At 43.9% G+C, this 26,099-nt stretch overlaps 1 protein-coding gene across 1 annotated transcript in view; it reads right to left on the reverse strand.

Moving 5' to 3' along the window:
* The window catches only part of LOC136427061 (probable E3 ubiquitin-protein ligase HERC1), a 224,335-nt gene that overhangs the window by 58,351 nt on the left and 139,885 nt on the right, over positions 1-26,099 (reverse strand). The window contains exons 30-50 of the mRNA XM_066415778.1: positions 25,541-25,711; positions 24,508-24,623; positions 22,913-23,051; positions 22,421-22,608; positions 21,184-21,408; positions 20,787-20,913; positions 20,313-20,444; positions 19,906-20,140; positions 17,953-18,548; positions 16,457-16,633; positions 15,766-15,872; positions 8,323-8,449; positions 7,213-7,394; positions 5,847-6,086; positions 4,662-4,745; positions 4,119-4,243; positions 3,343-3,453; positions 1,872-2,107; positions 1,315-1,443; positions 775-898; positions 104-241 (exon numbers count right to left, since the gene is read on the reverse strand). Coding sequence (XP_066271875.1) covers positions 104-241; positions 775-898; positions 1,315-1,443; positions 1,872-2,107; positions 3,343-3,453; positions 4,119-4,243; positions 4,662-4,745; positions 5,847-6,086; positions 7,213-7,394; positions 8,323-8,449; positions 15,766-15,872; positions 16,457-16,633; positions 17,953-18,548; positions 19,906-20,140; positions 20,313-20,444; positions 20,787-20,913; positions 21,184-21,408; positions 22,421-22,608; positions 22,913-23,051; positions 24,508-24,623; positions 25,541-25,711 — 3,709 coding nt within the window. The remainder of the gene's footprint in view (positions 1-103; positions 242-774; positions 899-1,314; positions 1,444-1,871; positions 2,108-3,342; positions 3,454-4,118; positions 4,244-4,661; positions 4,746-5,846; positions 6,087-7,212; positions 7,395-8,322; positions 8,450-15,765; positions 15,873-16,456; positions 16,634-17,952; positions 18,549-19,905; positions 20,141-20,312; positions 20,445-20,786; positions 20,914-21,183; positions 21,409-22,420; positions 22,609-22,912; positions 23,052-24,507; positions 24,624-25,540; positions 25,712-26,099) is intronic.

Genomic DNA, 26,099 nt, shown 5'->3' on the forward strand with positions numbered 1-26,099 from the left:
ACCCTAACCCTTACCCTAACCCCTTACCCTTACCCTAACCCTTACCCTTACCCTAACCCAAACCCAAACCCAAACCCAACCCAAACCCTAACCCCAGACCTACCTGTCCACCAGTGAGTCGTCCGTGCCGACCCCTGTGAGATGTAAGAGGTCCTGGAGAGTGTCTGCTGTCAGGCCCTGCAGCTTGTAGGCATCAAACAGCACCAAGTCACCAGGCTCCAGGTTAGTCACCGGGGTGTCGCTGAACAGAACAGTCAAAAGACTTCACGTTAAAAAGATAAAGCAGTCGTCCTCATTTGAGGTGAATCACGATCATGCTTTTTCAAGTAGCTAGTGGTTGTGCAATCTGACTCTAGATCTGCTACGGTTAGCATTTTCAGCCAAGCACAAAGTACAAACTTTATTCTTACACTTTGTTTTCAAGGGGTTTACGAGGCTTAATGAGGCTTCATCAAAGAAAATCCATTAGTGTTCAAGTTCATATTCTAATCAACATCTTTTTTTTTCTAAATCCGAGAATCAAGAATTTATATTGGTGTGGCCTAAATCTATTAATTTCAAAGACGTGAACTTGAACTTAACGTGACAGTTGTGGCAATGTAGACTTGTGGTTAGGGTTGACGTTGAATTAGAATCTAAAGGTTCTGAGTTTTAATCCCTAGACCTGCTGCTAGGCATACGGTCTTACACAGCTTAAACAATGTACTTACTGTACAAAAACGGGTGTGTTATGCCTAAGCCGTTTACTTGTTATGTGAAACAAACAAAGCCTACCTGACAGTGGCATCAGCGTCATCCCACTGCACCTTCGCCGAGGCACTCCCCTCCTTCACCATCCCCAGGAGGGTGGCCTGGCGCGACGACTGCTTGTGCACGCACCGTCCCCCCAGCCGTAAACCTAAGGAAGACAATTTAGATAAACTGGAAAGGGTGCAGAACCAAGCTGCCAGATTCTGACTGATGTGCTAGTGTTACCAAAATGAAACCAAATCTACAGTGGATGTCTCTTGAAGACAGAAGAAAAATGTCCACACCATGTACAATGTCATCATCATCAGTCGACATGCTTATATGCTCATGTATAATGTACAAAATAACTAATAAACTGGTAGAACTACCAACTGCTAAGTACTTAACACCTGCTCAGAAGAGAACAAGAAATAGTCAAGTAACAGAGTTACCAACCTACGATTGATGTTTTCAACAATTCCTATTATCCTAGAACTATTGTAGAGTGGAACATTTTGCCACCAGGTACATGTATAGTGGGGACGTCCTTAGTTATATTGGCTAATACACTATACAGATACAGACCTTGGTCCACTCCTCCGATCACCACCAGGGCCGGCCACACTTCCCGGCACAGCCGCTCCAGTAGGTGCATGTCGGGGGCTTGTCTGGCTGTCTCCAGAGTAGCAGGCTGGAGGTTCTCATCTAGTAAACCTTGGATTAGAATTGGCATTGATATCAGAATTAGTGCTAACCTCCTTGATATAGAGAAAGAGAGGAACAAGAAGTTACAAAAGAACTTGTAAATACTGGACATCAAATGTGGAGGAAGATGAAATACATTTCATTTCAAACAGCCCCTTCTACTAAACTCCATCCATTTTTTACAGGCAAAACTCTCTCGTCTTAACATTACAGAACCAACACATTACAGAAAAAGTGGGATCTTTCATCTTGAACAGATTTAGAAAAAGAAGTCAAACTCAACAAGTTAAGATTTACAGTTAGCATTTAGACTAGAGTAGCCACATGTAATTTTCTTCTTCAGTGTTTGTTCATCCTTTTCCTGTTAATTGCAGTTAGCCTTCGGGAAATAAATTGCAATAAACTCATCTATGTATCTCAATGGCTGCTGAGCAAACCTTTGATATCTTCAACTGTGGGCGATCTTCTTTCAGACTCTTCTGCTGAGGAAGACTCTCCTTCCTTCTCAGCTTCGTCTTTTCCTGTAGTGTCGTCTGCTGTTTCTTCCTCTTCATCCTGAGGTTCTGCCTTTTCTTCCTCTTCCTTCTGATCTGTGCTCAAAGCCTCGTCCTTCGTACTGTTGTCAGTGCTGTCCTCCTCGGCTGATTTTGATTTCCTAGTTTTGGTGACAGTCCTGGAAAGTGAAAAAGTAAATGATCTGCCACCTCTGTCACAACCAGCAAAAGTCTTAGCCTGGGTGGCATCCTCCGTAGTAACCGCTGGCTCAATTTTGGATAAGACAGGATGCTGGCAAAAAGATTGAGCAAGCAGTTACTCTGGAGGATGGCACCCAGCCTAAGTCTTTTGCTGGTTGTGACAGAGAAGACAGACGCTATGTACAGTAGTTACAGGTTCATTGCACAAAATTCCCCTAGCTCTTTTTGACAAGTACAATGAACAGTGGACCATGGCTTAATGTCCCGTCGTAAGGGCTGTAAGGTGGAATCCGAACTCACGGCTTCTTGGTCAAGAGGTATAGGGCCAATAAAGCCCATACCTAACTGGACCCGCGGCATATTAGCAGCCTCGCTGCATTCTAGATTGGAATTGTGTTACCCGTGACTTTATAATGGGAACATCGTGCAAAACGTACAAATATGACTAGACAAGTACAAGACAACAAACTACACAAAGCGTGAAATTTGTTAAGCGCTTTATCAAATCGCCCGGTTGCAGCGAGGTCGCCAACGTGCCACAGGTCCAGTGAGATAGGAGCTTAACCACTAAACTATGCACCCTAGCCTACTATGTACCGGGATGTTCCAGTGTCTGTCTCCTGCGTGAGATAGGGCCACTAACCACTGAAAATGTGGCATTAGTGTGCACAGTTGACTTGAGGTTGTCCACTACTACTATTAATAATACCTACAGAGGTACCAAACTACGAACCTGGATGTCCCAGTGTCTGTCCCCTGCATGAGAGTTATCTCACTAACCACTGAACTACACACCCTACTACATGTACGCACCTGGATGTCCCAGTGTCTGTCCCCTGCATGAGAGTTATCTCACTAACCACTGAACTACACACCCTACTACATGTACGCACCTGGATGTCCCAGTGTCTGTCCCCTGCATGAGAGTTATCTCACTAACCACTGAACTACACACCCTACTACATGTACGCACCTGGATGTCCCAGTGTCTGTCCCCTGCATGAGAGTTATCTCACTAACCACTGAACTACACACCCTACTACATGTACGCACCTGGATGTCCCAGTGTCTGTCCCCTGCATGAGAGTTATCTCACTAACCACTGAACTACACACCCTACTACATGTACGCACCTGGATGTCCCAGTGTCTGTCCCCTGCATGAGAGTTATCTCACTAACCACTGAACTACACACCCTACTACATGTACGCACCTGGACGTCCCAGTGTCTGTCCCCTGCATGAGAGTTATCTCGTACAGCCGTTTGATGTTCCCGAGTCTGTCCATGATGCAGCTGTTGATGTGACCAGTCCAACCTTCCTGTCTGTTTAGGTTTAAATAAACGTAAAGAAATGTCAGGCTTGTATCTTTCAATATAAGAACAGTCATTGCAACATGTCAAGAAAACAGATTCTTGAGGGGGGGAGTTGGCAAAACAAGATTTAACACAGAACAAGAGAAAACAATTGAAAGAAAACTAAAGAAATATCATGTGTGTATCTTTCAATATTGTCATTACGCGGGCAGCTTGTCCAAACTCCAATCAAACCTGTACACGTCTAGTGACCACCTCTACATTAGGACCACCTAGCCAATTTGAACACTTTTTGAAGACCCTTAGATAATTTTTCCCATTGACACAAGCATTGATAAAATTGACCATCTGACTATCTATATTGACCACCTGTGCATAGATTTTATCAGTCCCCTGATGAGTGGTCTTCTTGAACAGTTCTGACAGTATGTCACTATGTCACCTACATGTACAGGGAAGAGTACCAACCAGCGTAATGTACGTATCAGCTGAACATCAGATATCCGATGTATGCTTGGTCATTGTTGTATCAAAATCTCTTCCATTGCATACCATTTCTCTTATCGGACACAGCTTTTTGAAAACCATAGACAGGATATTATCCTCATATATGCAAACACAACCTTATGTGCTAAATGAAGATAAAATCTACTGACAGAGAAAAGGATACCCACCTGTGTAAGGTTCGTATTAGCTGCACGGCTGCCTCGGACGTGACTGCAGGTGCGGGTGCACAGGTGGGGTCACCTGGCAGGAGGTCACGCGGAGCTCCTCTCACCTGCATATCCGTGATCTTCACCTGGAAAACAAAGCCACGCAAGAGATCTATATCTGCATCTATATAGACGGTATAACATACCAGCTTTCTAGGCAGACGGTATGGAAGCTGCTGATCTTATTCAAATTCTGTATGGAGAACTTAAGGTTTGTCTTGTTTGTTTCAAAGGTTGTACAGTATATTATTTGTAATGAGTAATGTGCTCTGTAATATATAAAGTGTGGTGCACAATACCAGCTATTGCTGCCTGTACCCAAAATGTATTGTATAGTTGTGGCAATCCAAATAAAATCAAAACCAAACCAAATTAAATCAATAATTGTTTCTATTGATGTCGATTTGTCCTACTTCTACGTCCACCATCTTGTAGTGGTCTGTATTCCAAAGTTAACTTTAGTTAATACGCGGTTAAATAAGAAAAGAAAAAATCTTTCCCCACCTTTTCCCCCGGGTTGCTGCTGTAAAACATTACGACTGGGAAGAGCTCGGTGGAGTCCACATCTTCAAAGGCCAGCCTGGGCTCCTGTGATGGGGATGGTACACACAGAGTTGTTGTAAAATTAATAATTTGAATCAGAAAATTCAGAAAAAATGCTAGTTACACAAGATAACATTACATTAACTGAAAGATGATTTTTGTTTTGTTTCTGCAGCTGTGCAAACAAAATACCTCCTACAACTGAAATTGCTACTAAGAGAAGATACAGTTCATGGGTCAAGTATGGAGGGTGGGCAGCAATAGAAAAACAAGAATCACTGCGCATGCAAAAAGAAAACAACCTCGGGTGAGACCCAAGACTACACTTAGAAGCATGCTGCTTAAGGACAGGAAAACAAATGAGATTCCAAACAATGACAGAGATTGAAGTACATGTAGCAGCACAAAACAAAAAAAACTCTGCGGAATACTGTTTGCAATCCAATATAACATTAGTTGTTGGAGGATCTAAGGTCTATGATAAGCTGTGGCTCCACCATAAAGAAACTGATCATGTGAAAAACTGACACATGTTTATGTGAAAAGGACCTCAGGCTGATAGATACAAATAACCGTAACAAAGCTAAGATATATTCATTTTCACAAAGTCAAGAAGATGACAAGATATACAATCTTTGTTTTTTCTCCAACTCTGTAAAGAGTAAGATTTTATATGGATAGATAGGACCTAAGATCAATGTTCTACATCAAGATCTAAGATTTCGGTTAATGCTTAGGTCCTAATTAGAAAAGGGGGCCCTGCCGAGTACTTGACGGGCTCTTTTTTTCACTTTCGGTAACAAACAGACGCTGTCAGCTAATCGTGCAAACACCAGGAGGTACCCCTCCGGTACCTGGCAGTCTAGTGGGACAAATTTATATTATGGCTTCGGGGCCCGGCTGGGACTGTAACCCCTACGGGCACTGGCGTGATTGTAAAACCTAAGGATAAGCTGTGCCCCCACCTCTCCATTCTTGCCGAAGGACACCGTTCTGGCCTCCATGTCGAGCACTTCGGTGATGTAGTCCCCCTGGGTGAAGCTGGGTTTCATTGCTATCCTATGAGTCACATTTATTGTGATCTATGCTTACTCTAAGTACATAGTAATTATAACAGGCTCCCAACAGGTCTGGCTGTGCCCCTACCTCTCCATTCTTGCCGAACGACACCGTCCGGGCCTCCATGTCCAGCACTACGGTGATGTAGTCCCCCTGGGTGAAGCTGGGCAGGGCCAGGGACTGCTCCCCGTTATGGTACATGTTCCCGCTGTAGGCTCGGTACAGCCACATGTCCGCCGTGGTGCGGTGGCTGAAGTCCTGGACGGGAAACTTTGACACACCCACACAGGTGCCCTCGTTCCCTCTGTTCTCCTTGATAATCAGGAACTGAAATGTAAGTAAATGACATAACAAGAAGCTGTAAATGGATGCTCATGATTTTTGGTAGGTGGGTAGTAGTTTGGTAGGTGGGTAGATGTTTGGTAGGTGGGTAGTAGTTTAAGAATGGGCGTCCTGGCGGCTTCCTATGATTCTGCAGCAGAGCTGGTGCGTTTTTGTGTGGACAACGTAACTCTAGATGCTGTTGACGGATTTTTATGATATTTGGTAGGTGGGCAGGGGTGTGGAGAATGAAGGTTAAGTTTGATAATGGCTATCCTCAGGCTGGTAGATTGAGAGACTGCTGTAGGCTCGGTACAGCCACATGTCCGCCGTGGTGCGGTGCCTGAAGTCCTGGACTGGGAACTTCGACACACCCACACAGGTGCCCTCGTTCCCTCTGTTCTCTTTTATGATCAGGAACTGAAATGTAAACAAACAGCATATTGAGAAGATACAGACAGACGTTCATGATATTTGGTAGGTGGGTAAGTGAGGTCAAGTTCGAGAATGGGCTTCCTGGCGGCTTCCTATGGTTCAGAAATGTAGAATAAAATTGTTTCAGTAATATTTCATGTACATAATGAGGGATGTCCCTGTAGCAGCCTCACAGTTGAGCTCCAGGTTACAATGAGAAGATATAGACAGACGTTCATGATATTTGGTAGGTGGGTAAGTGAGGTCAAGTTCTAGAATGGGCTTCCTGGCAGCTTCCTATGATTCAGAAATGTAGAATAAAATTGTTTCAGCAATAGTTCATGTTAATAATGAGGGATGTCCCTGTAGCAGCCTCACAGTTGAGCTCCTGGTTACAATGATTAGTTGGTAACTGGGAGACCCCGTTCAATCCTGGGCAGGACATCTCGGTTGGGGCTGTCTTTCGGAAGGGACGTAAAATGGAGGTCTCGTGTTTAAGGGGTTCCACAGAAAGGCAGCTTGCTAGTCACTACAAGTGTCTAAACTAACGAACAAAGGAACGAACCAACGGACAGAAATTCACACGATAAAATGGGGTTCGTACCTTCCACTGCCAGCAGCCGGATGAGATGCCAGTAAACCCCAGTCTGTAGCCCCTCCTCCCTGCTCCGTGCACACATGCACACATACACATGCACACATACACACACACACATACCTTCCACTGCCAGCAGCCGGATGAGATGCCAGTGGACCCCAGTCCGTAGCCCCTCCCGCCCGCTCCATGTACCAGGGTGTGCCCGTTCTCCACTGTGCAGCACACTGTGCGCTCGGGGTCAAAGTTCGCCTCCTGTACAGCCATGTTCTCCTCCTCCCAGCATGCATCAGGCGATCCTGCATCTGGAACAGACAGCAGAAGACATGTCATTCTGTTTATTTTTTCATAACTGGTAAAACGCCTCTAGGCGGAACACACCAGCTTTGAACAAAGTACATTTTAGACCATTCAGTGATCGTATCTTTTAGGCTTTGTTGCTCATGAGACAACGTTAATACTGCATAATTTTATGAAGTGCTGATTTAGAAATCGTATTTTGATCAAGTATCATCGTTGAGATTTTTATAATGCTATCATAATGTCTTGGTATGTCACCAAAGGCGATTGTTGATGTGTAAGGATGTTTCTTTTACCAACTCGGTGTAAAAAACCTCCTAATTCAGCCTGCCAGGAGGTTTGTACGTCTTGCTGTTTCTCACAGAATAAACCAGTCTACATACACACACACACATCCAGCTGCATAAGACCAGACTGTAAGGTTTGATCCACTCATGTACACCGGGATGGACCCATACTCTTTTCGATAAGTGCATTGGGATCTTTGCGACATCAGTGGCTCATGGACACAGTCTTAACTCGGCAGTTCCGATCTTGCCACCGGAAGGTCTGCTTGGAGATTACAACATCGGAGGCTGCTTGGGATTCATACCCGGAACCTTTAGATTCTAAGTCAACAACGCTAACCACAAGGCAACCTTGCCATCTTACATTTTTTGTCTGTTGCTCTAAATTAAAGGCAAGCTCAGAATAACAATCTCTGAAACCCTAAGCAAGGCTTCACCACTGAACAGTTACCACATGATGGTACAACCCACCTGGGTTCTGGTGCTTTGTAACCATGACAACCCACCTGGTTTCTGGTGCTTTGTAACCATGACAACCCACCTGGGTTCTGGTGCTTTGTAACCATGACAACCCACCTGGGTTCTGGTGCTTTGTAACCATGACAACCCACCTGGGTTCTGGTGCTTTGTAACCATGACGACCCACCTGGGTTCTGGTGCTTGAGCAGCTTCTTGTCGATTTCCTCCTCCTTCAGCCTGAGGGCCTGTCTGGAGGCCGCCAGCGGGGTCTCCCACATGGAGGTGGACAGCAGGCTGAACAGCTGGTCACACACCTGATGGGGAAAGAAACATTGGTTGGAGACCTTCAACATGATGCCTGGTGCATTATCATGATGTCATTGTTATCACCTCTGTGTACAGGGATAATGTTTTCTGTGTTTCAGTAGTTACATGTTGTGTACATGATCTTCCATATGATATCTATGGGCATGTCTCATGGACTCTCACCACAGAGTAACAGAAAGTGAACTGAAAAACTTCATCAGAGTTGCGGGAGTGACAGGAAGTAGTGTTCAGAGTTGGTAGAATTAGTCATTTATCAACTTTCTCTGACAGCTGACAGACATTCCAGGTCATGGGGTCAATGGAAGAGGCTATTAATGCCCATGCAATCCGTTTCCCCGAAATAATATGGACCTAGGCCATCCCACCCCTTACGGTAAAAATTTGATTGATTTGTGCATTAATGAATGAATGAAGACCTTTATTGCACATTTCTGCCACACTTGGCTAAGTACAGGTCACAACAAAATATAATACAAGACAGTACAGTTAGCGGATACAAAAGAATATGACTATCATTAAATAAATTCTACTTCTCCTCGCTTTTCGGTTATAGTAGATATAAAAGAACAGACGTGTTTTTCAATGGGAGGTTTGTCTAGTCGCATTAGAAATATGAATTTTTGAACAGTACTTAAATGTGTGAAGTAGGGAAATAGGTTTTCTACAAGTTTATACAGTTCATTTCTTTCTTTGGTATATAATACACATTCTACCACAAAATGACATTCGTCTTCTACTCTATTCAAAGTACAATGTTTACATAATCGTTGTTCTAGAGGAGTGCGGGTATGTCTTCCCGTTTCAATATGTAGTTTGTGGCAGCTGATTCTTAGTCTTGTGACTGCATTCCTGACCCTCATATTTGAATTACTTAGATATTTTTCTTCATTATAAGTAGTTTTGAATAATCTATATGATCTTAACTTATTTTTGGAAGCCCCACCTTTGTTGTCGTTATGTATTTCTTTCAGAAACGTTTGGAAGTAAATGTCTTTTATCCGTTGGCCAATGGAACTAACAATTTGTAACGTATTTGAATTATATGAAATTGGTAGGTGCCATAAGAAAGCAAACCCGCTCTCCTCTAAAGACTTACGTATTCCTGTCGCCCAACATTTCACACCAGATTTGTCTAGATCTAACTGACAGCAGAAAGCATCTGCTTGAAAACTGTCGGCTGACACATTCTGGCGAAGTCTAAGGAAATATTTGACGGCATTTAGCGAAGCATCCACTTGTATTGGGTATCTTCCTAATTCCGCCCTTGCAGCTAGGCTGCAAGCAGACCTAGGTACACGTAATGATTGTTTGCAGAATTTTAAATGAACTGATTCAATTGGACAGGAATTTGAACTTTTGAATGAACCCCATATTTCAGAGCCGTAGAGAATAATGGGTTTAACGCACGCATCAAAAAGTTTGTTTCTCACAGAAATTGGGGCGTCGGCATTGTCTAGAGATTTGTTGATGCCGAACAAAGCTTTTAGACCTTTCCGGTAGAGGTGTTTGTGATTCGCCTTGAATGTGCCAGCAGAGTTGACAATGATACCTAAGTAACAATAGGATGTAACTAATTCAACAGGGTTTTTCTGGTATGTAAACAAACAGTCTTTTGGAAGACGACCACCTTTAGAGAAAACAACAACTTTTGTTTTCCTAAGGTTTACATTCAGTCTCCATGTATTACAATAGTTTTCTAGCTTATTCAAAGAAGTTTGTAACCCTTGCTTAGACTCGGAAAAAATAACTAAGTCATCTGCGTATAATAAACAGGGAATGTACTTATCATGCATAATTGGTGGTTCACATTCATTGTCAAAGATGGTTGTAATATCACTAATAAATAAGTTGAATAACGTTGGGCTTAAATTACAACCTTGTTTGACACCGCTATGCGTAACATATGATTCAGTGAGACCATGACTATGTTTGACACAATTTGTAGTTTTAGAGTACATGTCTTTGATAGTTTGGAGAAACTTACCACCTATACCAAGCTTGTTCAATTTAAATATGAGGCCATTTCTCCAAACTGAATCAAAGGCCTTACTAAAATCTACAAAACATGCAAAGAGGCGAGAGTTCTGACTAATGTATTTCCTAACTAGGGTGCTAACTACGAAAAGATTATCTGTTGTTCTAAAGTTTTTTCTAAAGCCTGCCTGATGGGGTTTGAATAATGTATTGCTTTCTGCATAGTTTACTAAACGAGTATTCAATATGGAAGAAAATAGTTTACCTAGACAGCTCATAATAGAGATTCCTCGATAGTTGTCTGGGATGGACGGGTCCCCTGACTTGTGAATTGGCACGATATGGCTGAGAGACCATTCCTCAGGAAAATATTCATTTTGTAAACACATATTAAATACCTGGAGGAGTGGCTTTTTCAATATCATTTTACCAGATTTCAACATTTCGTTTAGAATCATGTCATTTCCACTAGATTTATTATTCTTAAGATTAGAAATGGCGGTGGTTAATTCCCCAATGGTTATTGGGGAATCAAGGACAGAGGGGTTTACAGGGGGCGGGGATGAATTTAGTGAATCGTTATTTGAAATTTGTGGATCATTTTCTGGGTCAGGACAGTCCTTTGTATTGTTAAAGAGTTTGTCTACACTGCTGAAGTGATTAAGCCACTCTTCATCTGATATATTGTTCTCTTGCGCTTTTGCTGGTTTTAATTTGTTTACTAGATTCCAAAAGGCACTGGGATTTTTGTCTTTTAGACAGGACAATTGTGTCATTATGTAATTATGAAAATCCCTTTTCTTCTTTTTTATGAGTTTTCTATATTCCTTTTTCCTTTTAAAGAATCTACCCCTGATATCTGGGTTTGATGGCTGTTTTACAAGTAAGGAAGCGAGGTTCTTCACCTCTCGCTTTAGTTCAGTACAGCTTTTGTCGAACCATTGTTTGTTTTGTCCAAGCCGGGTACGTCTCTTAGTCTTACAATTTGTTCTCTTTATTGATAATGATCTAGCACCTGCGTCTTTTAGAATTGAGCTTAATTCCGATACAAACATTTCGATTTCTACTTTAGAATTTGAGTTACTATTAGCTTTGAATGAGAGCGAATTTAATCTATTTTTAAAATGGGATTGTGATAGAGTGTGAGAAAATGTTTCCGTGGATGACTGGTTCCAGTGAAATCTCTGATGAGAAGGTTTGGATTTCGGCCTATTGTATTTTTCATTAGGATGTTTATCTGTTGTGTTTGTATTGATGAGAACAGATAACATACAGTGGTCCGAAAAGACTGTCAAAGGGTGAACTTTAAACAGTAGAACGTGTTGAAATAAAGATTGGCTGGTGGCGATATAATCCACAGTGCTGCTTCCGTTCGGCTGATGACAGGTATAATTACCTTGTAAATCTCCCACTACTCTACCATTTAGTATTCTAAGGTTAGCTTGTATACATAAGTCAGTTATAAGTCTACCAAATTTGTTAGGAGGTGCTTTGTCAGAGTGTTGTCTGTCATTGAAAAGGTTTGAAACATCACAGGGGCCGTCCTCATTGTCTACATAGTCATTTAAATCACCAAGACGCGAATTTAGATCGCCTCCAAGTAGGATGAATCCCTCTGAACTATACTTAGCTATTTCATCTTCTAAAATGTCTATCACGTGGTTCTCAGAGTTTTTATGGGTTGAAGAAGCGCTGGGGCTTAAATACACACAACATATAAACAAATCTCTGGAAAGTCCTAATAATTTACGGTCCAGTCGTACCCAGAGAAGGTCTGTGGACTTGGAGGGTACTTTTTTTATATAATGCTTATATTCATTTTTGTAAAAGAATAAAATTCCTCCCGAAGAGCGCTTAGCTCTCTTGTTTTTGTTTCGGTACAAATGAAAATGACTGTAGTTGTTGATGTTGATTTTGGTACTTTCTGTGGTCCAGGTTTCTAGCAATGAGAAGAAGTCGAATTTATTAATTTCGTCTAAAAACTCTAAGTCCTCTAATTTTGAACCTAACCCATGTACATTCCAGACACCGAAACTCTTGCTTCGGCCCGGAAAAGTTTTCATCGAAGAAGGCAAAAAGAATTATCTAAAAAATAAAAGTTAACAAAAATCTGAATCATGCCTTTACCCTAACCCTCAATATTAAACCGTAACGTACGAAAAATTCTATGAATCAAAATACCCTACTTACTATCCATACGTACTATCACTATTTCTATGTCTACATATCTAACATTGTAAAATAATGCTCTAATGTTTTCATACCACATGTTAATTAATAGCTTTTCACCAATCAAAAGAAAAGTATGTTTGGCTTACTAAAACAATAGATGATAACATCATGATTGCAGCAATGTTTTCCTACCACATGTTGATCATTGGTGGCCACAACATGGCTGGATGCCAGGGCCTCGGAGGTGGGGAGTTGATTCGCGAAGAGCTGTTTGGCGGAGAGTTTGTGGCAGACATGCCCCACGGCACGGGAGGGTGGCTGAACATGGCGGATGGGTATCCCCAGGGTCCCGGAGCCTGGCTGGGCAGGAACGGTGGACGTCCGGGGTGGCTGGGCAGGAACGGTGGACGTCCGGGGTGGCTGGGCAGGAACGGTGGACGTCCGGGGTGGCTGGGCAGGAACGGTGGACGTCCGGGGTGGCTGGGCAGGAACGGTGGACGTCCGGGTTGGGGCGGTTTGGGAGCTGTAGCTGGACGCTCCATCGGTGTCCCTTCACAGCGTGGAGGACCTTGGTTACGCTCACCGTCCTGTCCGTAGCGTGTTGGGGGGAGATCGTTTCTGGCGGTGTGTTCCTGTTGTCCCTGTCTACGGGTTGTGTATTGGTTAGGTGACGGTGACCTGGTACGCTGACTCGTATGCGAGGAGTGACCAACGTCCCTACCAGCCTTACCCATATACTGTCCGAGACCTAAGAGTGGGTGCACCGTCCTTTTGAAGTTAGCCGCCAGTACACGTACCCCGAACCTGTTAATGTGGTATCCATCGGGACTGTATAGAGCTCCCTTTATCGAACCCATACGTGACAGGTTGTCGTTGTCAACGATGTGGACGAAAGGGGTCTCTCCAGCAGTGACCTTCAGGAATGTGTTCACATTGTCGCCTATCTGCTGAAGAGTATGGTCATCCCTTGGGGGTATGGAGGAAAGTACGATTTGGGATTGAGGGAATTTCTCGTGTGCTGTATGGATTGCCTTGCGGAAGCGTTCCGAGACTAATGTAGAGTCACGCGTGTCTCGTGCGTCATTTGTCCCAACATGCAGCAGGATGACTTTGGGATCTGGGATTGTTGCACGCTGCAAGTACTCTGTAGCTTCTGTTATTGTGAAAGTTGTTTCTCTATTCACACATTTGTCAGGATACAGGATGTTGGTTTTGATTGCCTTTGTGTTTGAGTCACCGAGGATTAACACGTCGAGTGCCGAGTCTGTGTCATGATGATTCTCCTCGGAGGTCTCCATTGTTTTCTCTCGTGGGTTGTTTACCATATTGCCCACAAACGTGTGTTGCTTTGTTCTGTTGGCTTTGATGCTCTCTTCACGACGTTTTACACTTGGGTTTGAAATGTCGGAAGTGCCAACATGAACATTCACTTCATTGTCTAACACCTGGAATCTATTATGAACACTCACGGTAGCAATGTCACGAAGCAACCTATCTGCGCGTTCTGAAGGTGTGCAGCTTGTCTGGGTTTCTGTCGATTTCAGAGATGTGGTCGCTTTTTGAGCAGTTTTAGCCAGTTCCTCAAGTTTTTGTTGAAGTGAGTCGACTTGCTTCTGGAGATCAGACTTTACTTCCTTCAGGTGTGCTATGTCCTCCGTAAGCTGCTTCTTTTCTACCGCAGATAAACCGCTACACACATGGCTGACGTGATCATTCAGCTTTGTCTCCAATGCTGCCATTCTTTGACACACAGATGATTCAAAAACATGTTGGTCTGAGATCGAAGTAGCTAGACAGGCCTCCAACTTGTGCACAGTGTCCTGAACAATACACATGTCAACTACTATAGGGCTCTGAACCTCCATGTTTGGTTGGTTCTGAGATCCGAGAGGGTCGTCCGATGTGCCATCACTGTCCCGTGTTTCATTCCCGTTTACATCGAACAGGTTCTTCGGAATTGTTTCGCATGTCTGGCACAAATCAGACACCAGGCGTTCGCCACATGTTTCGCATAATAGTAAAGTGAGAATTCTTAATGGCAGAACCCCTGGTGATGTACTAGGAAAACCTACCTGTTTTCAACCAAAAGGTACAAGTGCAGTCGACTATGTTCTAGCGAGTGAAACAATCCTACTACACAAGATATCATTCTTTCATGTCCACCCGTTCCCCACTTTCAGATCATTGTAAATTGTCTCTAATCCTACATTGTAATTCAAATCCATCGCCTGAGGAACCCAATCTGAAGACTAGGCCCCACTGCAAATTTGTATGGGACAACGATTCCAAACAAAGTTTTATGGAAATAGTCAGCAAACAAGAATTCTCTTCTAATTTAGATAAATTCCTCAATAAGAATTATGAATTAACACCGTGCTCAATTGAAAGCGCACTCGATGACCTTGTATTGCCACTTCAAGAAGCCGGTAAAAAGTCGCTTAGACTACGCTGTACAAAGAAAGGAAGACAAACTCAAAACAAACGCAAAACTAAGAAAAACTGGTTCACAGAGACGTGTGCAGCAGCCAGACGAAATTTATATAATCTGGGCAAATTGCTTTCAAAAAATCCACGGCACCCCTTTATCAGGGGCCAGTATTTTAAAAGGAAGAAAGAAAATATTAGACTGATTCGAAAAACGAAAAAAGATCACAAAGACAACATTCTCCAACAACTTGGCTCTCATTCTCAGTCATGGGGTCAATGGAAGATGCCAATGCCCTCTATATGAGGCCGAAAGAAACGATTTATATAAAACAGCTTCCGTTAATTCTCCTAGCTTTTACCAGTTGAATAGCTTACAAAAATCCATATCACTACTAAAATCAACAAACCCACTTACGATAAAAAACGTGGGTCTCTTCATTTTCCACTGCCTTCAAAAAAGAAGTCAAACCCAACCATAGTCAACCTTAGTTAACTTAGAACTTTGATAGTAGTCTAGATAACTATTTTTTGATTCCCATGTATTTCCATGTACATGTTTGTCTGCAATTAGCCTTCGGGCATGAACTTGCAATAAAGTTATTATTAATTCAGAGGGAGATATTGCTTTTGGTCTGTTTGTCTGTCTGTGAAAACACAGTTATATATTTTCCATGTACAGTACATGCATTTTTTTTATACTAGTTGCATGGAAAGAAGACCATCTCCCCACCTGTCTGATGTGCTGCCCGTCAGTGGCAGGGCTGCACGCTGGTAACACAGCCTCCAGTAGGTGCAAAGCCAGGAGACGTGTCCTCAGGTTGTTCACCAGCGGAAGGGCTGTAAAACAGAATATTTGGACACATTAAACACTTTTGACTCGAACTGTCAAATCAGATTAACTCTCTGCCATGTCAATAGACATGCATAGTAGTAGTAGTACATGCACAGGCCAGCAATGGCCCCTTGCTATGGGTTATAAAGCCCTTAGACATACATGACATAGTATAAAGAAAACATCCAAAATGACAAATGCAATCCCAATTACAACAGCTGGGGCCAACCATGGGATCAAACTCCCGACCACGGATCCACGGAATTTGATCCATATTGCCAAGCAACATAGTTGACTAGATCAATAACCGAAGGATGCCATTCAGATCATACTTCCACGAATAGTTCATCAGGTTGGTTAGTCACTGACTAAAACAAATTTTTTGGACTACATCTGTAAGCAGCAACACCTATATAGCTGCAGTGCTGGTGTGTTACGCCTAATGGTGGTTGAACCGGCTATATAGATACAGATACAGATACAGTACAAAGTGAACCAGTCACAATTCCACTGAGGAAGATGACAGACAGTCACGGAAATGTTGGTTGAATGAAACACTTGGCTGTGTAAAATAAATCTTTTTAATCACCTGAAGTGCTTTCCTCCTGACCTGACCCTGCTATGGTCAGGAGCAGGTTGGTCCAAGGTCGGGACGCCATCTTGAGCTGCACAGAGCGAGAAGACGCCACGCGTCTCAGGAACACCAGGAAATCACCGAGAGCGGTTTCCGCAAGTCTCATCTGACGGGTGGACAGTTTGGGTTTGTCTGTAAGGATAACAATAACCTTTATATGTCATACCTGGGCTGTGATAACAGTTGATATGGGTAGAGTATTGGAGATTCTTTTTACACAACCGGTAATTCTCACCTGCTGACGTTTCGGTGTCTGTCAGACACCTTCTTCAGAGCTTCTGACTGGAGTACTGCTTCTGGGATTACGTTCTCACCGCAAAAGCGCCACCTACATCGGCTACTTATAGCGGTGAGAAGCAGTACTCCAGTCAGAAGCTCTGAAGAAGGTGTCTGACAGACACCGAAACGTCAGCAGGTGAGAATTACCGGTTGTGTAAAAAGAATCTCCAATACTCTATGTTCTACCAACCTGATGAAATTATTTTCGGAAGTTGATATGGGTGTTCTGGACCGGTCTGCATTTTACGGCATCCCACACTTGACAGGCATCTACATGTACTTGTATCACAGAGACTTCAATCAGATAATCAGAATGCATTTTGAGTGTGCCTCACCAGATTCGAACTGCTGTTCTTGCAATTTTTGGTTTGAGAACACCAAATTTTCTCAACTTCTGGTGCATTTTGTATTGAAACATTTTTTGGATGTCTATGACATGAAAACAATACAACACGATGTATTCTGCATGGAGCTGTGTCACCTAAACAAATCTTAGGTACACGGGTTAAGGTACAGGTCCGGACCTAAACCTTTCCTAAACTACTTGTTTGGAAAATGCTAGATTTTCAATAAGGACAAAAGCATGTTTAAACTGGTAAAAACATAATATTTGATTGTGCTAGGTATTATTTTTATGATAACAAAGATGGAAATTTGACTCCAGCCATGCAAATGTGTTTTCTGTGCTTTAGAGTGGCTTAAGAGCACTGCCACGGTAATTTCATAGTAATTTTATCCGTCAAAGTGGCCATCCCCTGAGTCAGGTCCAGTACCGATACAGCAGGGTCAGGTATTTTGGACCTGTACCTAATTGATTGTACCCGGTACTGTATCAGTACAGAGTACCAGGTACACAGCTCTAATTCTGCATCACCCTTGGTACCAGCGACCCTCCACCAAAAACAAGTTGACATCTACACTACTCCAGTGAATCTCACCTTCCGGCTCTTCCTTCATCCCTGTGACAGTCTGTCCCCCTGCAGTCTCCAGCAGAGCGCTCATCTGACTGCATCGTAAACAATATCTAACATTCAAACTACTTCTGTGAACCTCACCTTCTGGTTCTTCCTTCGTCCCTGTGACAGTCTGTCCTCCTGCAGTCTCCAGCAGAGCGCTCATCTGACTGCACCGTAAACAATATCTAACATTCAAACTACTTCTGTGAATCTCACCTTCTGGTTCTTCCTTCATCCCTGTGACAGTCTGTCCTCCTGCAGTCTCCAGCAGAGCGCTCATCTGACTGCACCGTAAACAATATCTAACATTCAAACTACTTCTGTGAACCTCACCTTCTGGTTCTTCCTTCGTCCCTGTGACAGTCTGTCCTCCTGCAGTCTCCAGCAGAGCGCTCATCTGACTGCATCGTAAACAATATCTAACATTCAAACTACTTCTGTGAATCTCACCTTCTGGTTCTTCCTTCATCCCTGTGACAGTCTGTCCTCCTGCAGTCTCCAGCAGAGCGCTCATCTGACTGCACCGTAAACAATATCTAACATTCAAACTACTTCTGTGAACCTCACCTTCTGGTTCTTCCTTCGTCCCTGTGACAGTCTGTCCTCCTGCAGTCTCCAGCAGAGCGCTCATCTGACTGCACCGTAAACAATATCTAACATTCAAACTACTTCTGTGAACCTCACCTTCTGGTTCTTCCTTCGTCCCTGTGACAGTCTGTCCTCCTGCAGTCTCCAGAAGAGCGCTCATCTGACTGCAGAGCAGGTCCACCATGGCGGATACCACACTGCCGCTCAGCTTGTCTGCATAGGTCCTACAGGTTTAAAAAAAGAATTGTCCATTATACAGAGGCTGTGAGAGATGGCTACATATTTGTTATTTTCTGTTGATAGTCCAGCAGGGATGTGATGAAAATGTTAAGCAGTCATCCTCTTTTTGAGGTGAAGAATGATGCTTTTTCATGTAGCTAGTAGTGCAATGCGGATATATATGGCTTGCGTTTTCAGCCACACACACACCGGATCACCCCTGCTCTTCTCGATAAGTGTGTTGGGTCCTTTGTTTCTTTATGATGCCAAAGGCAAGTATCTGAAGCCCCCTCATGCATGGGTCCGTCGGCTTTACGTCACCATCCCAAATGATGGCCAAGACAATGTTCTGAAGAACCAGAGATCCTGTCCAAATGGTAGCACACATCTGCAGAATCCTCTTTTACCCCTGAGAAAATAAGTCAATTTACAGTAACCCACCCTATTGTCACTGCCAAGATCCTCGGCAGCTTTACTTCTTACTGTAAATTCTCTAATTGTAGGAACAGTATAACCTGTGGTGACTGCCAGTACCTGACTTCTCACTTTCAATTCTGTCATTGAAGTAATGGTAAAACCCATCGGACAGCAGACAGACAATCCAGGTCATGGGGTCAACGGAAGAGGCTACTAATTCATAAAGGGGTAGTGTTCTTGGTCTGTCTGTCTGTGTTTTCACAGTATATATATACTTTCCATAAGCTAGTCATATTCACTGTAGAGTGACAGGAAGAAATCAATAGACACATGTAATGTTATTTGCATAATTGATGAACTATGATTAAAATGACAAATGAGAAACTCTTAACATTTCACAGAGGTATGAGTTCTTCAAACTCTAATTGAAGGTATCATAAATCCCACGAACCCCGTAGTGACTGCCAGGATGTGCAGCAGCCTGAGACTGTACACAAGTTAGGGGCCTTCATCTTTGACCTCACACATGTGCCGTTCAAACTGTGAACTGGCTTATTGAAGGGCCACCCTCCGATGACAGCCTCACTGAAAATTCTATAATTGCAATAACAATAAAACCCACGCACCCTGTGCTGACTGCGAGTACCTGACTTCTCACTGTAAATTCTCTTATTAAAGGAACAGTAAAGCCCACGTACCCTGTGGTGACTGCCAGGATGTGCAGCAGCCTGAGGCTGTATACAAGTTAGGGGCCTTCATCTATGACCTCACACATGTGCCGTTCAAACTGTGAACTGACTTATTGAAGGGCCACCCTCCGATGACAGCCTCACTGAAAATTCTATAATTGTAATAACAGTAAAACCCACGTACCCTGTGGTGACTGCCAGTACCTGAATTCTCACTGTAAATTCTCTAATTAAAGGACCAGTAAAACCCACGTACCCTGTGGTGACTGCCAGGATGTGCAGCAGCCTGAGACTGGCCACCTGCAGCACCAGGGACAGCTGGGACGTACCACCCAGGATGAGCTGGTGGGGGTGGGACAGGGCCGGGCTGGTGCCGCACAGTTTGGACAGGAGGGGCAGCAGACCGCTGCACACAGCCAGGGATACGTCAACCGGCTGGTATTTCACACTCAGGGCAAAGATGGTGCTGAGAAGAAGTCTTTCCTGGGCACCTATGGAGACAGAAAGGAAAACTGTTTGTTTGTTTGTTTGTTTAGACAGGAGGGGCAGCAGACTGCTGCACACAGCCAGGGACACGTCTACAGGCTGGTATTTCACACTCAGAGCGAAGATGGTGCTCAGGAGAAGTCTTTCTTGGGCACCTATGGAGACAGAAAGGAAAACTGTTTGTTTGTTTGTTTGTTTGTTTGGACAGGAGGGGTAGCAGACCGCTGCACACGGCCAGGGACACATCTACAGGCTGGTATTTCACACTCAGAGCGAAGATGGTGCTCAGGAGAAGTCTTTCTTGAGCACCTACAAAGACACAAGTGAAAAAGTCATAGTGATTTTGAACTACATGTATGAACAGATAGTTTCATGAGGTTGGTAAATCAATTCAACATAGTTCTCTAAGGTATACCAAGGAGGTTTTATAAAATCTCTTTGGGTACACACACAACCCTATTCTTTTCTCTTTCTCTTCCAAGGTTTTGGCAACTTCTCTGCTGCTTTCTTCAGGGATTTGCTTTACTGCCAAAAGATCGGAAGAGAGATAAAAGGTTGCATATAAAAGAAAACTATCTTGCCAAGAAGAGCCAGCTTTATGTAAATAACAACACCATTGAAAACATGCCAGGTTATGAAGAAATCCTGTACCTTTGTTGCTGCATGTAGACTCCTGTGAGTCAGACCTGGACAGGGTCATGACCAGGTACTTGTAGATCTTGTGCACGGCAGCCTGGATCTCCTGCTGCGTCGCACTGCTGCCTGCCTTGATGCCATCCTGGGGAGGGAGAGGCACAGGGATTTATTATTCAATTCTTACTCACTCACTCTTTAACTTGCTTGCTGTCTAGACCATCACACGCTCAAAATCACATACATACTCACTTACAAACTGATAAATGAACTCACAAACTCACTCACTTACTCAATCACTCACTCACTCAATCAATATCTTTCCCTCCCTCTCTTTATCTCTCTTTCATGATCACAGCCCTCCCTCCCTCCAAAGATGCACAACCTTTATGTTAAGTAAAGAAACAAGCCTTACGGAGTAGTGATGAAGTTGAGACGTGTTGTGCCCTCCCACCATGACGGGTCCCAGCATGCCCAGCCCGAAGCACCCAGCCAGGAACTGCAGGTGAACAGAGTCTAGCAGGGAGGTGCAGTTGAAGGCCGGGGAGGGGCGGGTCTGGAAGGGGGACTGGGACTGGTCCGTCTTCTCTTCACTCGAGGACAGCAGAGACAGGATCTGGTTCAGAGATTCCAGCCTCATCTGTCAGGAAAACCAATCCGTCAATCAATCAATCAATCAATCAATCGAGCCATTAACCAACCAACCAACCAACCAGCCAATCAATTGATTGATCAATCAATCAATCTTTTTTCTTCAAATTGGCATACACATGTCTAAATTGTGATAACTTGAATCCATCATAAAGATCAAAGTTACATGTTAGTTTAAATAAGTTAATGTCCTTCCTATAGAAGGGGGCTAGGCTAAAATCCTTCACAATCACTGCAGTAGGGAGCTAGTCCACTGATAGTGGAGTGTGTTGAACTCCCATACTCTTTCTTATAAGTGGTGTTTCCAGGCCAACAGTAGAAGGGTACAACTGTAGACATACTTCGATTTCTAACCATAAGTTTAGCTATGACCTAATATACAACATGATGTTCCTGATCAACTCATGGTACAACAAAAAGATGATCCTGTCCTTGGTGCTGAAATGGTGGTGTTATTAAGTTATGCTTTCCACTGATAGGACGTCATCTACAGTAAACAACAAAATCATTCATACCCCAAATTTATTCATATCCCTTGTAAATTTGTTGTTTTACTCAAGAATGAAATGCAGTATAGTAGAATTTGGACCATTCTTAAAATTTCATTTAGTTGCTAGTTGCAAATCAAGAACAATTGTGGTTTGATCTCATTTGCAAAGCTATGACCAAAGTTGCATGTTACATGTTAAGTTACATTGCAATCCTTCCCACATCTTTTGGTGTACAGTGGCAGTGCCCATCTCTGTTTCTATAGCCATTGTTTCTATATCCACACAGGCTACCACATGATGATCATTTCCTCTGGCTCCAAACAGCAACACAATCATAGTAAAAACACAAACACAAAACACACTTTCTATGACACTCCTTTCCTCTCCAAGCAGAGATTTGCCTCCAAGTTGTTGTTTTTAGGCGTTTTTGTTGGGGTTTCTAAATTGTTTCTTATGTTTGGCCCGAAAACCTGAACAAATAAAACGCCAGACAAAAACACTAGAACTGACCTCAGCCCTTGTTTGTTGATGACACATCGCCATGGTAACCATACAGGGGTCTGTCCCCCACTTCAGGTCCTCCTCAGTGTCCTGAGCTGACTGAACCAGCGGCTCGTCGCAGGCGAACGCCACGACCGTGTCCATCAGCTGGTGCAGCAGGCGCATGTACTGGGACCCGTGGGTCACGTCACCCGTGGCTGGGAAAGGTGTTTCGGACAATGGTAAGTTCTACGCTAAAGTGCTGGTGCAGCAGGCGCATGTACTAGGACCCGTGCGTCACGTCACCGGTGGCAGACAATGTTTAATTATTTCATCCTTGAATAATTTCAGGTCGGTAAACATTCATCTGAAATACAGCCAGTAGGCACCTATCTAAATAAAGGTTGTTGTATCGCTTTTTAACGTGCTCAAGGCGCCTCCTCCTCATTGATAGATTTAACCGTCTACATTTCACATGTGCTGGAGGAGGAAGATTTAGAAGCAGAGATGACGTCTACACACCTGTGAGTCCAACACGGTGCTGTCGCCACTTGAGACGTCTCAGAGCCTCTCTGACAGCGGAGAGGGATCGGTCCGGGCCATGAGGGTGCCCCTGTCTCTGGTCATCATCCTCCGAGGAACCGGAGGACAGCAGCCCCTCCTGGAGATGGACATGGCCTTGAATTAGTTTCATTCTTTGGTTCGTTTATCTATTTATTTATCTATTCAGATTTACATTTGTGGAAGGATTGACATAACAGGTGAACTATCACCTTTTCAAGATGTCAACCCAGACCAGACTGTAAGGTTTGGACCATCGCACACCAGGGCATGCCCCTACTCTTTTTCGAATGGTGTGGTGGGTTCTTTTACGTGTGCGGGGTGTGGCTCTCCCCAAACACGGGACCTCCATTTAACGTCCTATCCGAGGGACGTCCCCAACCCTAGATGAGCTAGGTATTCATTTACACCTGAGTGAAGTGAGGAAAGTCGTGTTAAGTGCCTCTCCCAAGGGCACAACATCGGGGCGCATGTTCAGACATGTCTGGGGGGAGGCTGGAATCGAACTCGGGTCCCCTTGTTTGACATTTGGATGTTCTATCCATTACGCCACACGACGCCGGACGCCAGTGTTGTTTATACTGGTCTATTCAATTTGATATACAGTATACGATTAGTTGCTGGTTGCCTGAAGTACAGTCTGATTTACAATATTCAGAGAAACCCGGGGACAGCATCCCCGCCTGGAAATGAATATCGCTTTAGATTAGTTTCAGACACACAGTGTGTCAATGAAGGTTAGACATCCAGGTAATGACATACTCAATACGAAAGTTACTCGTGCAACTGGACAAGTTTTGTAAGTGCTCAGATGTTTCAGAGTGAGTAACTTTTTGTATCAAGTATGATAAAAGATGGTTTTCAAAATCATAGCCTTTCACAAAACTGCATTCAACACAAAAAGTTTGGAAACTTGACTTTGTTCTGTCATTACTTTATCAATTATACTGTATACCATTGAAAAGCTTATCATTCCCCTTTACAATGATATCCCGTTTGCTACGATTGACATTCATGGGTTGAGCACCAGGGCTACTTATGTGAAGAAAAAAAAAGTGCACAAACTTCCCTTAATCATATGTCCATTGCTTTTTTAATAATGGTATGGACACCTACAAAGAATGGACAGTGAGAGGTGGCCTAGGAAAATCCTCGAAATGACCGTGGAGGGCCGAAACACACCGACCACGGAAGAGGTGGATCGACAACATCAGGGAGGACTTCCACCACCTCAACCTACGCAACGTGAATCCGCAGGACAGAGGCACCTAGCGAGCGGCCATCAAGCTTCCCTATGCACGTGCAAACACGTCAAACCCCCAGATGATGGGGAAAAGAAGACGTTAAACCGGATAGTGAGTAAGTGAGTGAGTGACAACATAAATTAGATTGTAGTGGCTTGACTTACTTGTATGTAAACAGAGGAAGATGGCGAGGCATAGTCAACCAAGTCGGCTCTACGCACTACGTGCAAGAGGATGAGTGAGTGAGTGAGTGAGTGAGTGAGTGAGTGAGTGAGTGAGTGAGTGAGTGAGTGAGTGAGTGGCTTGACTTACAGGCAGTCTGGCTGCTAGGGCCATGGTTGTCTCGTCCTCACTACCCGATGACTCGTAGTGGGCGACCTCGGGTTGGTTGTCAGCTCGGCCGGCTTCCTTCAGAGCAGTCTTCAGTCCTGCAGGGGGTTCAGACAGACTCTGTTCAAATTTCCCGTACTGTCTGTTTGTTTGTTTGTTTGTTTATCTATTTGTCTAAAAAGTGAAGGTGATCTTGATCAAGTTTAGCTCGCTGAAGAGCTATTCTTCCACTGTTCGTGACAGAGAAGACAGACGATATATACAGTTTTTACATGTTCGTTCTACCTGGGAAATTCCCCTATCTCTTTTTGACAAGTACAATGAACAGTGGACCACTGCTTTACGTCCCGTCCTAAGGACTGCAACCATATTTGTCGTACTAAGGTCACCTGCGCGCCGAATGGCAGTCGCTACAGACCCTTGCGATCTAGCCCCGCCAAATGTGCGCTCCTCGCAATTCAGCCCCTGGTTGCGAAGAGAGTATTCGGCCTACCCAATAACCAAAACCAACCAATCAATAGATGCATGTCGGGTGAGTGACACAGGCGCAATTGAACTCACGGCTTCTAGTTGAAGCTGCCTACACCAACGTACAGACTTCGCCCGAGACTCGTGTTTGTGTTGATATTCCAATCTTGCATTACTTTTTTAAATTTGAGTACCAAAAATGTGGGGGGTGTCCCTGTGGTGTAGTGGTCTGCGCCTCTGATACTCTGCCACATCTGGTTCAAATTACTTGGACCAGAAGGACTGGGGTTCTAGTCCCAGGTAGGACACCTCGGGACAAGAGGTGCATTGAGTCATACCAAAGACTTTATAAAAATGGTACATACTTATGAAACAGTATGGAAGTTAAACACACTCCACTGCCAGTGGACTAGCCCCCTGCTGCAGTGATTGCACCACAGTGTGGCCCAGGGCTATGAAACGGAGATGGGCACTGTCCTATACATCAATTATGGTGTGAGAGGATTTTAACTTTTAACTAACCAAAAATGTAATTTTTCCTCCTCACCTTTGGCAGGACTGAGTGAGAGGAGTTCCTCCTCACTAGGCCAGGAGGGCCTGACGGCTAGCAGCAGGAACACGCAGCGCTGGATCAGCGCCTGGCACAGAGACGGGTACGGGGTGTCAACCTCTGGTGTTGGTCTCACATCATCGTCCTTACCCTGTGACTTCTCCAAACCTACGATGAACGTGCAGAATGATTCTAGTTAACAAAGAAGAATCTTTCTCAACTAAATGACAATCGTGGAGCAACAATCGCACCCCTGGTACAGCAAGGGGTACGGGGTGTCAACCTCTGGTGTTGGTCTCACATCCTCATCCTTACCCTGCAACTTCTGCAAAACTACAATACATGTGCAGAATGTTTCTGGTTAACAAATAATCAATATGACAGTATTACACAGATAAGGATCCCTTTCCACTAGAAGACAATCGATGGGTGCCCGACACAGCAAGGGGTACAGGGTGTCCACCTTCGGCAACGAGCGCACATCATCATCTTTCCCCTGCGACTTATCCAAACCTATGATGCATGTGCCAAATGATTCTTGTTTACGAATAATGAT

Source organism: Branchiostoma lanceolatum, chromosome 2, assembly GCF_035083965.1.
Source record: "Branchiostoma lanceolatum isolate klBraLanc5 chromosome 2, klBraLanc5.hap2, whole genome shotgun sequence".
NCBI classification, from domain to species: domain Eukaryota; kingdom Metazoa; phylum Chordata; class Leptocardii; order Amphioxiformes; family Branchiostomatidae; genus Branchiostoma; species Branchiostoma lanceolatum.